This window comes from Setaria viridis, chromosome 7, assembly GCF_005286985.2.
Source record: "Setaria viridis chromosome 7, Setaria_viridis_v4.0, whole genome shotgun sequence".
NCBI lineage: Eukaryota > Viridiplantae > Streptophyta > Magnoliopsida > Poales > Poaceae > Setaria > Setaria viridis.
In genome coordinates, this window is record NC_048269.2 from 26,326,046 (window position 1) to 26,343,665 (window position 17,620).

The following is a 17,620-nucleotide window of genomic DNA, read 5'->3' on the forward strand; positions in this document are numbered from 1 at the left end:
GACTAGATTTGCATGTCTGATCTATCATAACATCTAGACATGTGCTTTACGTTCATGCTCTTAGACTTCCTGCGCTGATAGGTAGGATCGTGACAGGATCTAATACCGTGTAAGGTGGGGATTTTTGGGAGTCAAACTAGATGTGATGGTTTAAAGATGCTTTGAATGAGGACCATGTGTTTACTTGCCATCTAGCTAGAACTACAATATATGCATAGTCCAAATTTTGCTCTAGATGAGTTACCTCTTATTCATATCTGATGATGTTCTTATCTATCCATGTCTATTATGCCTATTCACAATCACTTTGCAACTCGAATCATGTTTCCCGATGCTTAGTTAGTCTAGATCCTATAACCATTTTTACGAATTGATAAACCTTAAAGAATACTCTAAGGAAAAAGCTACAACTGATTCGTACGCTTGCAGCTCAAGCTGGCATGATAACTGGAGGGCTAGGGTTTGGAGAGAAGATGCAACGGTTGAAGATGTTTGCACGAGGGCGATGGGAGGAGATCGTGCGGATAGGATCTCCGGTAGAACTAGGTTATTATACGAGTGGGCTGCATTCTGGCACATATAGCCCACGATTCTAGAACATTTCTGCCTTTCTGGGCAGAGAATATTACAAGGATCAGTTTCGTCTGCGGGCCTACTACGGTGTCTCCGCCCGCGTGGTATACAAAACTGGGCCAGTTTCCAGGTCCAGCCAGAGGTATGTGCTTTCGTACACAAAAGTGGGTTGTGGGCCCTGGACAAGTGCGGAGCTCTAGGTTTTCACTTCGGCGGTGATTGTGTGAGATGGAGTGAAAACTGAAAACAAACTACCCTACTGCCACTTGCCAGGGGACGACGATACAGGGTCCAGGAACAGTGTCACAGTGAGCGTTCCCTCCCTGATCTTTAGTATTTACTCAACAAATTTTTGCATATCCCCAATCCTAGAGATGGACGCCCAGGCCCAGCCAAGAATCTCGATCCTCGACAGTAAAAAGAAAAAAAAATACACAACCAGAGGAGAACCTCGACAGTATATTCCAACGAGGCCATGGCTCGTGAGCTCTGCCCTTGTGCAGTAGTGCAGCGTCTCGCGCGTGACAGCGACGCATCCCCATGAATGAGTCCATGCATGGCAACATCGTTACGCCCCCATGGCGACATCCTCGCGTTCCTGCAGGTCAATGTGGCCTCACATTATTCAGTCTGCTGGAATTGCCTCCCCTCCTTTTTCTCTGATTCTCTCTGTACGAGAATAAACAAAATCCATTCTATATTAATTTCTCCCCTGCCAGCAGACCTGCGTTGGTGTAAAGCAAAGCAAAGATGTCGAATGGATTATCACGAAACTTTATCCGTCGTTGCAGATTTTTTTTCTTTTTTCTGGTACTCTCTCTCTCTCTCGCTCGGCATAGTTAGCTGCCTAAACTTCTTTAAAGAACGAAAAGGAAACGCCCGCCGCATGATCACATCCTGGGGGCTCTACCTCTATATAAGGCTCCGTCCACTGTGTTGCCATCGCGTGGCTTCTTCGTGCCTGCTTCCCGCTCTTGGCGCGTGACGGCGGCCATTGCCTAGCTACCACGCCGTTGCTTTGCTTCTTCTCCGGTCGCCATGGGGTCCCTCGCCGCCGCCGACGAGCCGCTGCTGCCGCTCAAGTACCCTCAGGCACGCCGCGACGACGGCATTGTCGACGATTACCATGGCGTTCCCGTGCCGGACCCCTACAGATGGTGAGTCTCCATGTGCCTTTCACCTGATTTCTCTGTAGCTTGTTGAAAAACTCTCGTTCTTGGAAGTACTTTATGTTCCTTTGCACTCCTCTGTCCCTATGCGAGTGTCTATTTAGTTTTATAACCATCTTATATTTGATCAAATTTTTATAAAAACATATCAATATTTGTTATGTCTACCAAATTTCGTTAGATTCATTATGAAATATGTTTTCATAGCATACCTAGTTAGTATTATAAATATTGATACTCTTTATTATAAATTTGATCAAACTTAAAACATTTTGACTTAGAACAAATCTAAAGGAACGCCTTTGTGGATGAAGGGAGTATATATGTTACTGCTAGCGTTATTGCTGTAATAAAATTTGCCTAGCATAATAAACGTAGAGCATACTCTGAAGAATAGCAGAGAAACGCCTTTTATTCACTGAACAATCAGCAACTATGTTTATTTTTGGAACTGTAGTTTTTCCTTTGGAACAGAAGTCGAATTAAACAACTTCATGGTCCAATCCACCCCTTCTCTTTTTTTTCTTTTTTGCTGAATTACCGTTTCCTAAGAGAATTACTGATTCCTCACCTAAGCACCACGGTGAATCGGTGATGCATCAAGTACCCTGCAGCACAGGCGGTAAAAACTCAGAAAGTACACATGCAATGCACCCTCTGTTGCTGTGGCTCTGTCAGAGCCCCACATGATCCTCTGAATTCCCTGGCGCAGCAAGGCACGGTTTACACCGCCAGATCCTCAACCCAGACCTCTAACCTAAACACCGCGAAACCAATCGTGTCGTGCCTCCAAGTTCCATTCCGGCATCCAGGGTGCCGCCCGCTGGTGCTAAAGTCTGACCACCGACAAGTCGAAAACAACCTTTTTTTCTGGTATGATTGAGGAGTCAAGGAGCCCTGCTGTTGCGTGAAGAAACTTTTGGATCAAATGATGTCGCTCCTCCAGCTTTGATCTCTAATTATTTGTTTACTCCTTTTAAAATTCACTTTCCATACATATGGTTGGAGGGATTTTTTCCTAATCCCATTTGATTAAAAGCAATTTCAACGATAGCCCTCAAATCAAAATCTCTAAAGATCAAATGGGGTTCTCTCTAGAGATCAAATGGGATTCTCTATTTTTTAAGGACTATAAAAATGTGTCCAACTCCAACAATAATTTCCATGGATAGAGGGCTCCATAGAGCCTTAGGAATAGAGTGTGGAGGGGAAAATTGGAATCCTTCCCAAAATAAGGAGCAAGTAGAAGTCATGCTGAAGTGCGTGTTTTTAACATGGAGTAGCAGGCTGTTTAGAGGGTCTGCTAGGGATGGCTCAAAACTTTTCGTATCAGTCATGTGTGAACACATGGATTGCATCGAGCATAGTAGATCAAATATGAATGAAAACAGGTTTTGGAAAACAAATTAGTAATACATGATTCGATTCGTTCCTTCCTTCACAATCATAGAAACGTAGTTCTGCTTCTCATGGTACTGTGTTGCCGGTTACCAGGATGGAGCAGCTGGACTCGGAGGAGGTCAAGGAATTCGTGTCCGCGCAGGCGGCCGTGGCCGACGCCGTGCTGTCCACCTGCGACCACCGCGGGCGCCTGCGCGGGCAGCTCACCTCGCTCTTCGACCACCCGCGCTTCCGCGCGCCCTTCAAGCGCGGCGGCAGCTACTTCTACTTCCACAACCCGGGGCTCCGGCCGCACAGCGCCCTCTACGTGCAGCACGGGCTGGGCGGCGACTCCGCCGTGCTGCTCGACCCCAACGCCTTCAGCGACGACGGCACCGTGTCGCTCGGCATGGTCGGCGTCAGCGACGCCGGCGACCACCTCGCCTACGGCACCAGCGCCAGCGGCAGTGACTGGGTCACCATCAGGGTCATGCGCGTGCGCGACAGGGAGCACCTGCCAGACACGCTCTCCTGGGTGAAATTCTCGCGCATCGCGTGGACTCGTGACGGGCTGGGGTTCTTCTACTCTCGCTTTCCGGCTCCAAGGTTGGTGCCAAAGTTTCTAGTTTTACACGACTGTACTTGTTTTTGAAGAAATGGCAACTGTGTTTCGAGATTCAGTTGGCAATGTTGGTGATGGTGAGCAGGGATGGTGAAGCACTCGAATCCGGGATCAAGACTGACGTCAACCTCAACCACGAAGTCTACTACCATTTCCTCGGAACGGACCAGTCGCAGGACGTGCTGTGCTGGAGAGACCCTGACCATCCCAAGTACATCTACATCCCTGAAGTCACAGAAGACGGCAAGGTATTTTTTTTGGTACAAAGTTCTTCACCTACCCTGTCTAAGCACTGGCAAAAGCGACGGTAATCCTAATGTGATATCTGCTGTTCCTTGCGGCAGTATGTGATTCTGTCAGTTTCAGAAACTTCAGAGCCGGTGAACAAGCTGTACTACTGCGACCTCTCAGCTCTCGCTCATGGTCTGGAAGGCATGAGGGGCACCCACGGCATGCTCCCCTTCGTCAAGCTCGTGGACAAGTTCGAGGCGTACTACGGACTCATCGCCAACGACGGCACCGAGTTCACGTTTCTCACTAACAAAGACGCTCCGAGGTACAAACTGTCGAGGGTGGACGTCGACGAGTCCGGATCGTGGGCAGACGTTCTTCCTGAGGACGAGAAGGCCGTCCTGGAATCGGCCTGCGCCGTCCATGGCGGCAAGCTCCTGGTGAACTACCTGTCGGATGTCAAGTATGTCCTGCAGATGAGGAGCCTGGTTACTGGGGAGCTGCTTCATGACATACCCATTGACATCGGCACTGTCAACGGGATCTCCGGTAGACGAGTGGATTCTGAAGTGTTCATCGAGTTCGCGAGCTTCCTTACCCCGGGAATCATCTATAGGTGCGATGTCAGCACTGAAGTCCCGGAGATGAGCGTGTACAGAGAGATTTCAGTCCCTGGCTTTGATCGCAACGAGTTTGAAGCAAAGCAGGTAACTCTCATAATCTGGGGGAAAAAAGAACTGTCAAGAAACATTTTTTTTCTTGTCTGACTAACCTGAACATCATATCTGAAGTATCTGCTGTTTGTTTTCTTCAGGTGTTCTATCCAAGTAAGGACGGTACCAAGATCCCGATGTTCATCGTCTCCAAGAAGAACCTGAACCTCAACGGATCACACCCGGCGCTGCTGTTCGGCTACGGCGGCTTCGGCATGAGCATGACGCCGCAGTTCAGCGTGACCCGCGTCGTCCTCATGAGGAACCTCGGGTTCGTGACGTGCGTCGCCAACATCAGGGGCGGCGGCGAGTACGGCGAGGGCTGGCACAGGGCCGGGTCGCTGGCGAACAAGCAGAACTGCTTCGACGACTTCATCGCCGCCGGCGAGTTCCTCGTCGCCGCGGGGTACACCAACCCGACGAGGCTGTGCATCGAGGGCGGCAGCAACGGGGGGCTCCTGGTAGCCGCCTGCCTGAATCAGGTCAGTAGTCTTGATCGTGTCGTGCTGTGTCAGTTCATGGTTTTGGTGCGGAGGAGAAATGAGCGGGGACTTGGACTTGTGGTTGCAGCGGCCTGATCTGTTCGGGTGTGCTCTGGCTCATGTGGGGGTGATGGACATGCTTCGGTTCCACAAGTTCACCATAGGTTCCGCCTCTGTTCCTGAAAACCACGACTTGTTACAAAACTAGTTTTGCTTCAGCTATGGTGACATCTCATGGGGTGTGCTCCTCCTCTGCATCTGCACAGGCCGTGCTTGGACCTGCGACTTTGGATGCTCGGAGAACGAGGAAGAATTCCATTGGCTTATCAAGTACGTATGACACAGTTTCATTATCTGAAAGTCTGAACGTCGGGGCAACATAGCTTTGCCTGTCGTCAATTCGTCATCGCTCTTACTCACTGCTGAATCTACCGATGGTGCAGGTACTCTCCTCTCCACAACGTGCGGCGGCCGTGGGAGGAGAAGGGTGACGACGACCCCCGTCGCCGCGTGTGCTGGGGCGGGCAGTACCCTCCGACGATGCTGCTGACGGCGGACCACGACGACCGCGTGGTGCCGTCGCACACGCTCAAGTTCCTCGCGGTACGTACGTGATACTACAGTCCAGTTGGGGGTCTGCCTCTGTTTCTTTCTTTCCACCTAGGAGGGCTCGTTCCCGTCTCAACCTATCCAATCCGCCAATCCTGCAGACGCTGCAGCACGTCCTGCGCGCGGGCGCGGAGGGCAGCCCGCAGACGAACCCCATCATCGGCCGGATCGAGCGCAAGAGCGGCCACGGCTGCGGACGCTCCACGCAGAAGATCGTATGCTCTGCCTCTCTCGAGCGCCTCTGCAACGGCGCAACGCCTGATCTTGTGCTCGCTCCAATCCCTTACTTGACCTGAATCGCTCTGTTCTGTTTGTCAGATCGACGAGGCGGCGGATCGGTACGCGTTCGCTGCGAAGATGATGGGCGTGTCTTGGATCGATTGAGAGCCTCCGACGGCCTCACCCCCACCATGCGAAGTTGGCAGGCGGCCCTTTGCTAGTACTAGCAGGCTACTAGATTGAACCGGTATTGAGGCTATAACGTGATGTACTGTATAACTGCCCGGGTCGACTCGACACGGCTTACATGATGTGTACATACTCCCTCCGTATAGGAAAATAAAATCGTTTTGGATAATATTTGGGTTAAACATTGGGAATATAAATCATGAATAACTTTTAAGTTGTTGAGTTTGGAAATGTGAAAGCCATATAAATAGATTGTCTTGAAAAATACTTTCATAAAAATATACATATATCACTTTTTGATAAATATTTTTATAAAAACAATGAGTCAAAGTAATACTTTGCAGCCTGTTCGCTTCAGCTTATAAGCCGGCTGAAAAGCTGAAACGGCTGATTTGTTGTGAGAGGAAAACACTGTTTGGTGGCTGATAAGCCGGCTGAATAAGCTGAAGCGAACAGGCTATTGAAGACCTTGTCGCTGTCCAAAACGACTCCCGAGGGAGTATAAATAACATACTCATTCTGATTGAACACTTCTTGGCTCTCGAGAATTGTTACCGCCACGCCAGGTCCCATCCCAAACAAGGGAAACGTGTGCGTCTGCGCATCCACCTGATTCCGTCATCCAAGACCAGCACCGCGTAGAGAACAATTCTCGAACGCGTGCCCTAGCCGGACTCACCCCACGCCGCCGGCCAATTTCTGCAGCCAAGGCACCTCACCTCGCCCACAGCACAACGTAACCCCCCCAATTCGCGTGGCGGAGTTCAGATTGCAGTTCCTTCCGGCAATCCCGCCGCCGCCCAGCCACACGCCGCGCCGCGCCGCCAGCCGCCGCACGCGGGTGGCGCGATGCCGAAGAAGATGGGCGTGAACTCCAAGGCGGAGGCGGCCCGCGAGCGGCGATCCGCCACGGAGGCCGACCGCCGCGACCGCCAGGAGCGCGCCAAGGAGGAGCAGTACTGGGCCGAGGCCGAGGGCCCCAAGTCCCGCGCCGCGCGCCGCCGGGAGGAGGACGCCGAGAAGCGCGCCGAGGCCGCGGCGCGCAAGGCCGAGAACCGCCGCCTCGCCGAGGCCGAGGCCGCGGCCGTGGCGGCGTCCGCGTCGGCGCCGTCCAAGGCCGCCGCGCGCAAGGCGTCCCGCGTCGCGGCCCCGCCGCCCAAGGTCACCGAGGCCGAGCTCACGCGCCTCCGCGAGGAGGAGAGGCTCCGCCTCGAGCGGGAGGCGGAGGCAGCCAAGAAGCGGGCCGCCCGGATGGCCGAGGAGGAGGAGTACGAGCGCGTCGTCCTAGTCGCCAACACCAACAGGGACGACTCCCTCATCGAGGCCAGGTCGGTAGAGGAGGCCATCGCGCGGATGTCGGTTGTCGATCCGCAGGCGGCACTGCCCGCTGACAAGCATCCTGAGCGGCGCCTCAAGTCGTCCTTCAAGGTACAATAATTTGACCAAAATTTGCCATCCCCCTTTACTCTAAATTGTTTCCAGCTATTTGAAACTTTGTAAATCATTTAGAAAATATAAATCTACAATTCTAGATATGTTGGAAAAATCAAACTGTTGTCTAATTCTACCATTGAATGGTCATTAGGTTATATGCTAGTGTTTGGTTCATCTGACCTGTGAGGCTGTGCAATTGAAAAGGTTAAAAATGATTTAGTAATTGGCCAAGTGTTTCCTGTGATGTATGGCTTATCTTCATCATCAGTAGATACAATTAACTTTGATTTTTTTCTAAAGTAGGAGGCGGATGGGGTCAATACCTGATCCATTAGGTGTAACAGACTTCTTGTAGACACTGTCTTCATGGTTGAGATGCGATATCAAAATCAATACTGCAATAGGATTGTACATTTTTTTCCTGCTCTAGGCTGTTCCTGCTTGTGATTGTCCTCAGGAATATGCATATGCATAATGCCTTTTGGTTTGATTCCTACTTTGTCATGGTATCAAAATTTGAGAATTGTAAAAAATGTACAATAGTAGCTGATAAGTGACGCATTTAGACTTAATATAGCATTTCAGTTGATTTGGTTCAAACCTAGGAAGTAACGTGTCATGTATATTAGAAGTAAAAATATCTAAGTTTTCAAAGATTACACTCATTATCTTCTATATTCACTACTTGAATTTGGAATACAGTGTAAGTGTAACTGACAGGTAGATACATATTTAATTACATGGCTTTCAATAAGGCAGTGTGTTCTGTTCTGCATGGTTATGTTTTCAACTTGGTCTGATTATTTTTTCAACTTCAGTAGGCATTTGATTCAACAACTGTTTGATAGGACATTTAACTCAACCACTCTTTGATATGACATTTGGTGCTGAAATGCATTTGAAACAATCTTTGTGCCAGGCATTTGAAGAGGCAGAACTCCCAAAGCTGAAGGAAGAAAAGCCAGGCCTAACACTGAATCAGTACAAGGACATGATATGGAAATTATGGAAGAAATCTCCAGACAATCCTCTTAACCAGGTTTGCTTACATAAGATATTTACCACAACTTCTATCTGCTGGACATGTTTTTCCCTATGTCATAGGTCATTTTTAGTTAATCTGATTTATGTGAACCTGCCGTCATCAGCATCAAGACATTTAAATTGAAATTGTCACTTAATCTCATCAAATTTTTCTGGTGGTTTGTGTGGACACATCTAAAAAAGAATGGAAGCAAACTTGCATATAAGCTACTCATGAGGGCATTACTGTTTAAAATATCATCATGCAGTGATAACTAAATTTTTAGGAATGATAACTTTGTTTCATGTTGGCCTTCGGGAGCAGAAATGGCTATGCATATTATATTATGTGTATAGAATGATGTAGTTCTGAGTTCTAATCCTGAAACAAATATTTATGTGCAGGCTGCTGAGTGATGCTGCTTTCCTACTGAACTGTCTGAGTAATTTGAGGCAAGTCTTCAGTGTTTGTGACTTATGTGGGCTCATTCAACTGCTGTAAAGTTTCATGAACCATAGCATATTGGAGACCCATCCCCAAGCAGGACTGGATGAGCAGCAGAGCTTGAGCTAGGCAGATGTTCAGTTTCTCGGCTAATAATCACCAAACTGCAGCGATGTATATTGATTTAAGATTCTGTTCAGTTTCCTTTTTGTGCTTAATATGGTTGAACCATGTTTGTACCCCAAACATAGTTCGGGTGTAATAGTACCTTTGAATTCTGAACAAATTGGTGCACTGGGCTGAACCATGATATGTCATTGAGTTACAGAGGCAACCCTTTACTTATTTGGCTTAACCTTTCTATTGGATTTAATACGGCTCCGTAGTTGCTGCTGATAGTTTGTGTTGTCGTACCTTGTGTATGCAAGTTACCAAGTTAAAATATGATGCAGTTTTCTTATTTGGAGATTGTCAGATGTGGTTGCCCAATGAGGCAATGACACTTAAATTTTGAAAAAAATTGTGCAATGGGCTTAACAGTGATACTGCCATTTGCTTGCTTGGAGATTATCAGATGACAGCATTAGATAGATCAGTATAGTCGCACGTTTGGAGTGAGGAACCGACGTACTTTCAAGCGAGTTGAACTGCAAGCTGTAGAAGCGTCCTTCTTACTTAATTTTGATCAATTCAACAGAGTTTCAATTGCTATATCTCCGCCGGCGGTTGATTTCTCTCTCTCGAGAAGTGGCTTCTTGGTTGTCATGGTTGCTCTCTCCCTTTCTTTGATTAGTATTGTATATAGTTGCACTTGCCTTTTCTTTAAATTTCCCGGCAGAGTTCTTGCCGTCCTTTTCGGGGAAAAAAAAGATAAAGTCGTGCATTGCGCAGTGTTACTCAATGTACATATAATGCCATTGTACAGCAGCACAAGGAATAACATGTTGAGTTTCTCAACAACGCAGGAGTAAAAAAATATAGCCGAGCTTGTACGGGCAGCGAGCGGAACATATTTTGGAGCCGCTTCTCAATGCTGCATTGCCTCATTATCTGCAGAAGACTGCAGGGGTGGCGACCTGTTAGTGTAGATTGCAGGGGCACCCGCGAGAGCCATCCGTGCTAGTTGAGCATGGCCTATTGGAGGAAGTCCATCTTAACATCAGTGACGTCGAGTTGCAAAATCTCAGCTCTGCACCCAAATATGGCTCCGATACTGCAACAGCAATGGAACGAGGGCTAAACATGCATCTTTTTTATTTCATGGGACCACAGTAAGCTACTGTAAATGTGACTGTAGGCAAATGACAAGGCTAAATAAAGGAAAAGAAAAGAGACAATGATACCTGGGGTGCGTGCGTCCAAGATCGCCGTGCACGAATTCCTTGATGTATGTTCCAGCCTATGAGCATATAACAGTGGATTATGAGAAAGAGCAAACAGAACACTGAATGCACATTTGGGCCTCACTTTTTATGCATTCTCCTAGCGATATCTACTAAAAAAGGAATTGAACCTCTGGAACATTTTATAATCCATCTTGTTTTGCAGAAAAACAAACATACAGCCACCAATGATAATGATATACAGTGAAATTATCTGTGGAAAATGGCAAGATGGTTGCAGTACCAACCTGCGTGCATAGATGCAACAAGTAATAGTTTGAGCTGCCTTTGAGTTTCTCAATCTCCATCCTGATGGACAAGAATACTGCTGCTCAGATTATGCCCATTTTTGAATAGTGGAATATATATAAAGCTGAGGCTCACCAGTGTATAATACGTTTCCGCTCTAATGGGCTTCTACGGTGAAGTACTCTTATTGGGGTCTTCTGTACAATTTCCTACAACAGAGCCACGAGAATACCGTCACATGTTATGACACAAATTTTATTGAACAAAGAAATTACAGAACATCAATCGAGACAATACTTTGCAGGTTTGGGCATACCATATCCTTCGTAACAGATATATTATGTAGATCATTTTCCGCCAATTCACGAGAAGTCCATATAAGGGCAGTATATTGCTTCTGCAATATATAGTAAAATAAGCCTTAATTGTCAAGGCAACATATAGGTTCAGCAATTCAGTTGGTAATGCAACATGGCAGGACCAAAAAAGAAAATAGATTGAAGGAAGCCAGTAACAAATCTAGCATCATTCAGCACAATGATATTGTCCTCAATTGCATGTAGTACCTGTTTCTCTGATTCCCCTTCACGCATCATTGTCCATATTTCATTGCCTACCAACTTGAGATTTCGGACTCTGACCTACGAAATGATGAAATAAGCAAATCATATGCAATCCAAATGCGTTTCAGTTTGTGCATCCTCTACGATTTTGATTCAGTCTCAGGATTCAGCTTACATATTTCTTTTCAGAGTTGTTAATTCTGTCTTCAATTTGTTGAACTTCAATTTCAGATGGGATGGAACGAACGTTCAATAGTTCAACTAGAAATGGACGACCAGATCCAAGCATCCGTACCTGCATATATGATATGTTCAGCATAGCAAATATCAACAGGCACAGTTCCAGAATCCAGATCATAACATTACATCAATGTCTTCTCTTCCAGCAGCATGGAACTTGCAGCTATCACCTCTGCAGATGACACGGACGTTCTCCCCAATTATCTCCTAAAAAGGTTACAGAGCTGGTTAGGAGCAGCACTCCTTTTTTGGAAGGAGAGTGAGAGACAAGCTTACCTCAACTGAAGCTTCCCCCATTCTCTCATCATCTATTATCCAACATGATTGACTGACATTCCTTGACAGCTGGCAACGAAGAATAGTATCATTAGGGAACAGAAACCTAGTGAAATAAAAAAAAAGGTATACATACAATTATCTGCTATGAATGATGATGCAGGTTGGATAAAGGATTAACTGTGCACACCTTCAAATACCTTCCACCAATATATATAGGGGATCTCATGCAAGATATCACAAGATGGCAGGGTTTGGACACCTGAAATGATCGAAATAGATGACAAAAAAGTTGGTATAAATGTTTTCCTATTCCTTAGAACAATCGATATAATAGAGCAGAGAGTAATCACCTTTTCCGGAGGCAACTGAATTAAATTACATAATTCTTGATCTTGGATGCCCTCAAGAGTCTTGTAGATGAATGAATCTGATTCACTTATTTGTTTATTGTTGCCATCTGTTGAATTTCTTTTATGAGCCTCATTTGAAGTATCACTTCCATTTCTTGAATCTGTTATATCACAAAAAAAAAAACATCAATTGGAGAACAAATCTGATGTCTTAGCTTTTAAATAGAATAAAGTATTGGGTTGAAAAATGTGCGCCAGTATAATGAAACCTGTTTTCCTTTTACGGCCGTGCTCATTCGGCAATAAACTAAGAAGCTTCTGTGAAGCATCATCATGAGTATATGTCAAGCGAATTCTAAACGAACAGTTATCATGTTTGGCATTCTGCAACAATTCAGCCAACCATGTTGAGGTAAGAGAACAAGCAACTGTTAATTTCAGAACCTGGTATCACAGTGAAGTCACGAAAACACTAACCATTTGTTTCTCGAGTGATGGCACCATCAAAAGTCGCAAGGCTTCCTTCACTGACATGATTTGTTGTGGAAACATTTTGTCCTTGAACCAATTCTCATTGCCAAATTTTTGTTTCATGTACAATCTGTTCAGGTAAAAGCCAACATGTTATACAAACACTGATGCGTTACCACATGTTTCGTAGCAATAGAGAAGGCATGAATTTGCATTTAACTATCCATTAAGAGTTGAAGACTAAATATGGCCCAGTGCTATGAAACTTTCGCTAGTTGAACAAAGTTGTGATGGCACTTATTTACAATATATGATTGTATCAAGCACCCCTTATAGATTGAATCTGTATTGTTAAGTAGAGATGCTTACCTAACCGCACGCTCATTAGCAGCTATGACTGGAGGCAGTGAAATTTCTAGAGAGAACTCGTCAACTAGGTAACTCTCCTTTTGCACTACTTGAGATATCATTGAAGAGATGCTGTCAATGTGAAAACCGCCATGGGACGTTTCTACACCCTCTTCTCGATGCCAGGCTGGCAGCAATACTCCCAAGCAGACAGAGCAGTAGGAATCATCTGCTGACAGACATGAACATGACCCTCCTTTTATGGAATTGTCACGCTCCTCAAGAAACGAATGCAAAACTGATGCCGTAAGAGATGCAAATGAGCAGGCACTGCTATAGGCTCCAAGCAGGCGCAGGATGCAGCGCACACAGACCTGCAATACAACAGAGTGTTCAACGTGTTTCTCCAATTATGAATTAAGCATCAGCAGGTAAGATGTACATTACTGAGTAACAATAGAAGTGGGAATATACAACAATTTCAATAAATAAACCTCCCAAGCATGCTTACTAGTTACTAGAGGCACAAGGAAACAAAGCGTTCCTCCCTATTGAAAAAACAGCAGTCAGAATTTTAAATCAAAAGAGGCCACTCCACAGATCAAAGCCTCTCTTCCAAACTCGCTCAAACAATCGACCCTGATAGTACTAGATGCTCTTGTAGCACAGAAGCAGCGAAAAAACCAGTGTTCGAATATACACAAAATCAGACGTAAAAACCGCTCCACGAATCTAACGGGTTCGCGCCGAGGCGAACTGAAAGGTGTGATCAAGTATCAAACACTAAGTAAGTCAACATCACACAAGCAGGTAAGAGCAGCCGTACCCCAACGGAGAGGAGATGGTGAACGGCGTGTAGCGGTGGGAAGGACGACTCCGCGGCGCGTTCAAGGATGCTCCGTGCCTCCTCCTCAGCCATGGAAGGGTGTTGAATCCTATCTAATCCCGCGGTGCCGACTGGTGACACGGGCTGCTGCGAGCAAGGCGGTCAAGCACAGGTTACGCTTAATCTCGTTTCAGTAATAGCTCCCGGCCGCCGGAACGGGCGCCTCGCGGCGAGACGACGGGGGCGGAGTTCCAGGCGTGGCGGCGCGGAGACGGGGAACGGGAGAGACCGAGGCAGCGCCGAGCGAACAGAGCAGATGGGCTTGGCAGCAAACAGTGCCAAGCGGGCCGTGTCGTGCGCGCCCCCTCTTTTCCCTCCTCGACGGCGGCAGCGACGGGCTTTCGGCCTTTGTAGTGTGGTTTGTCTCTTGGTTGCCCGAAGGGGGTGTTCTGGGCTGGACCGTGAACCCCGAGCTGGACCCGGAGCACATAACCAAATTTCTTCATCTTGCTGTAAAAAAAAACCAAATTTCTGCATCAAATCATTTTTTTAAAAAGTTTGAGGACCATATTGTCTCCTGACGAAAAGTGACCATATTGTCTATTCACCCTTTGTTTTTCCAACCTTACGAAAAGGACTAACCCGGCGCACAAGGGTTTAACAATACAGACACAAGTTTGCTCAAAACTAATACAGAAACAACACAATGCAGTCATTATCATTCGTTGGAGATGTGTATATACCCCGTCTTTTGTTTGGGACAATTACAAACATGACAAGCAAATAGATGTCAATGCGTCTAGGAATCTTCGGTCACGAACACGCCGCCACGAGAACCTTCCGCAAGCGCGCAACAATCTCTATAGAGCCCTCAATCAACATCCTAAATCGTCACACCCACACGGCCACTTATTATTACTTGTATTACAGTGGCATTCACGCAACCAAATAATGTGTCCTTATGGTCGCGGTCCCGGCGCCACCAGCTGCTGCACGTTTATCGGGCTGACGAAGTGCCCGGTGTCGTTGAAGAGCTCGTTCGCGGTGATCGCCGACGCGGCGTCGGTGGGGTGGAACCTGTCCCAGAAGAAGTAGCTGCTCCGGTTCTGGCACAGGGGATCCCAGGTGTTGCACATGCCCTCGCCGAATTCGCCCGAGCCGCAGCACGGACGGTCCAGCGTGGTGAAGTCTATGCAAAAAAAAAAAAGGAACATCAACATCAGAAACGCTGCTAAGAAAGTTCTGACGACAAGGGTTATGTCAGGAGCATTAGTGTTATAAGTTGATTATTACTGTAGTCACGCGTTCTAGGTCTTTTGAAGACGAATTCGGCCATCTCGATGGCGTCGCCGAGGGAGTAGTTCATGCCGGGCAGCTCCAGGCTGAGGTCCTGCAGCATGGAGGCGATCATGGGGTGGAGCTGCCGGGAGAGGTTGTTCGCCAAGCCGAGGCAGCCGGACTGTTGTTCGCTGCCATTGAACTGCTTCGCTACCGCCCTCTGGAATGGGCAGCAGCCAACCAGCGATGGGCTCAGCACGCTGAATTTCGTCGCCCCGGCGGCATACAAGTCCTAGCATTTCACCTCACGTTGAGAAACGATGCATTTTGTAACTAAATTGTCATCTTGTTGGAGAGAGTGAGTTCTTTAGATGCACACCTTGACGTAACCCGTGTAGGAGGCAATGAGCCTTTGCAAGAACTCCGTGTCGTTACGGCTAGGGTCACTGACGTTAGCTTGTGTGAAATTATCGGCATACTCGAACAGGTCATTGCTGCCGACGCTAATGAAGATGAGAGACTTGGAGATGAGGTCAGCCTCCGTCCGGTCTCGTCCGCTTCCAGACCTTCTTCGAACGAGACTCGTGAAGTTCCCGACTTGCTCGGACATGGGAATCACCTCGCCACACTGCACACAGAACAGAACCAGTGGTGAGCACCGACGGCGATCAACAACGGCCGAGCGGCGCCGAGCAGGTGCACGCGCGTATTACCGTGTTGAAGCCGGTCTCAGGAAGGAGCCCCGACCCTCCTGACGCGAAGTTGATGCCGCCTGTGCTCATCCGCTGGTAGACGCTCGCGTTCGACAGGGAGAGGAAAGGCGGCGGGCTCTTGGCAAAGCCCAGCAGCTGAGCTGTTCGTCGACGATCGGCAACAATATAATTCTTGTCAGTCACAGTCCTACTCTCTACTCTACACAACAGTTCCAAGTCGCAAACATCTCGAGCAGTGCATCTCATGTCCTAGAATATTTTTTTAAAAAAAAATTGTTCAGATTTTTTTTAAAGAAAAAAAATCTTTGTCCTCCGCGACCACAGACAACCAATGTCGTGCCTAGATTCCCGATGCATTATACCTAGCTGATCCGCCATGTTGTAGCCATTGCTGAACCGGCCGGTCGGCGAGCGGCAGGGCAAGTCGATGCCGTAGGGCGCGTAGTTGGCCTTGCAGCTGAGGTTGCACTGGGCCAGGTGGTTGTTGTTGCCGACGTCCACCAGGGAGTCCCCGAACACGAACATCGCCGGCACGAGGCGGGGCTTCTTCGCGGCACCGTGCGGCGCGAGCACGAGCAACGAGCACAGGACGACGAGCGCCAATGACCCGCGGCGGCTAGCCATTGGAGCTAGCCCCTCTGCCCGTGCTGGGTGCTGGCTGCTGACGCTCTCAGTTTCTTCAGAGCGATAGATGCTGCCATTCGTCTCAAGGTCCGTCATGTGTATATATATACATGCATCTTGAAGCAAACGACATGATTTCCTATTGGATGGCATAATGGAGCGTAAAAAAAAATACGTACGGCAGTACGTATACGTACATGCCAGTATCTTTGAATCCCTCGCCGCAGTAGTAGATAATCCAAAGGATATGCTGTTTGTTCTGTAACGCACATGAACGGCTAACCTGTCGCGGCGTCGTGTTCATCGGTTACGCCGACAATTAAAAAACGGGCGTAGAACTTCAATTTTGCAATGTCAACTTGCCATTGGTGACATGAAACAAGTGACAGCGTATGGAAGAGAGGCAAATTTGAATTGCATGAGGATGAAAAGAGTCAGGATTGGGTTTTCAGACCGTTCGCGGTTGCGAGCGGCCGGTGCCTCGTGGTTCAGAGAACGCGACGCGAGGTCGCATGCAGCTAGCTGGAATTTTGTTGTGAAGCATAGAATCCATCAATGTAGAGTTGAACTGGTAAGGATTGGCATCTTGCTAAGTTGGAATCCTTTTCAGTTACAGGCTTAGTACATGCAGATGTGACTGCTTTCAGGAATTTATTTGATGGTGGCTGAGGCATAAACAATCAGCAGTTGAATCTTTGGGCAATTGGACGTCAATATAGTTTTAATGCTTAAGATCAAGGGGAAAGAGTATTCTAATTGTCTCGAGGACGTGAGAAACCCGAGGCCCTCCACGTCGCTCCCAACCGAGGGCGACTACCACCGCCAGCCAAAAAAGCCCCCACTCGACTCCCCTCGCCGCTGTCGCCGCCATCCTTGAGGTCAGCAATGGAGCAAATCAAAGGACCGGCCACTGGACATAGCTGCTCCTCCCCATGCAAAGGACACATTCGTCCTGGAGGGGCTTGCTAGAGGTCTGATCTAGTGCCGAAACACCTGGATCTAGCGGCTCCCCATCGATGCTGGGTCAGGCATGCAGATCTAGCGCGGGCACCGCTTGCTCGTCCAGCCTACAGATCCAGCGGAGGCACCGCTTGCTCGTCCAGTGCGGGCATGCAATGACTGGGTATCGTAGGCTGAGGTCGGGGCACACCTCAGGTGGGCAACACCCCGAGCAGCGAGGGGTAAGCCGATCGCGATCTTTGGAGGAC

The 17,620-nt window shown here is 47.9% G+C and overlaps 4 protein-coding genes across 4 annotated transcripts; 2 read left to right on the forward strand and 2 right to left on the reverse strand.

The window, feature by feature from the left end:
* The first annotated feature begins 1,506 nt into the window (after positions 1–1,506).
* Positions 1,507–6,401, forward strand: LOC117863894 (uncharacterized). The gene is made up of 10 exons (XM_034747800.2): positions 1,507–1,730; positions 3,237–3,728; positions 3,830–3,992; positions 4,089–4,682; positions 4,790–5,170; positions 5,259–5,334; positions 5,437–5,500; positions 5,614–5,773; positions 5,881–5,994; positions 6,098–6,401. Exons 1-10 carry the CDS (start codon positions 1,612–1,614, stop codon positions 6,161–6,163), a joined length of 2,229 nt encoding a protein of 742 aa, XP_034603691.1. The 5' UTR covers positions 1,507–1,611; the 3' UTR covers positions 6,164–6,401.
* A 320-nt stretch (positions 6,402–6,721) lies between these two features.
* LOC117863897 (uncharacterized) lies at positions 6,722–9,434 on the forward strand. Its single transcript, XM_034747804.2, has 3 exons — positions 6,722–7,615; positions 8,541–8,660; positions 9,050–9,434. The coding sequence occupies exons 1-3, from the start codon at positions 7,037–7,039 to the stop codon at positions 9,059–9,061; spliced, it is 711 nt and encodes a 236-aa protein (XP_034603695.1). The 5' UTR covers positions 6,722–7,036; the 3' UTR covers positions 9,062–9,434.
* A 515-nt stretch (positions 9,435–9,949) lies between these two features.
* On the reverse strand, positions 9,950–14,076 carry LOC117863895 (uncharacterized). Its single transcript, XM_034747801.2, has 15 exons — positions 13,798–14,076; positions 12,993–13,345; positions 12,630–12,753; positions 12,422–12,536; positions 12,153–12,313; positions 11,990–12,061; positions 11,800–11,868; positions 11,650–11,730; positions 11,459–11,578; positions 11,287–11,361; positions 11,037–11,117; positions 10,856–10,929; positions 10,720–10,780; positions 10,433–10,488; positions 9,950–10,302 (listed from the first exon to the last, which is right to left on the reverse strand). The coding sequence occupies exons 1-15, from the start codon at positions 13,888–13,890 to the stop codon at positions 10,224–10,226; spliced, it is 1,614 nt and encodes a 537-aa protein (XP_034603692.1). The 5' UTR covers positions 13,891–14,076; the 3' UTR covers positions 9,950–10,223.
* Positions 14,077–14,165: 89 nt separating this feature from the next.
* LOC117863896 (GDSL esterase/lipase At1g71691) lies at positions 14,166–16,482 on the reverse strand. The gene is made up of 5 exons (XM_034747802.2): positions 16,151–16,482; positions 15,789–15,928; positions 15,455–15,703; positions 15,091–15,367; positions 14,166–14,986 (listed from the first exon to the last, which is right to left on the reverse strand). The coding sequence occupies exons 1-5, from the start codon at positions 16,410–16,412 to the stop codon at positions 14,757–14,759; spliced, it is 1,158 nt and encodes a 385-aa protein (XP_034603693.1). The 5' UTR covers positions 16,413–16,482; the 3' UTR covers positions 14,166–14,756.
* Positions 16,483–17,620: the final 1,138 nt, after the last annotated feature.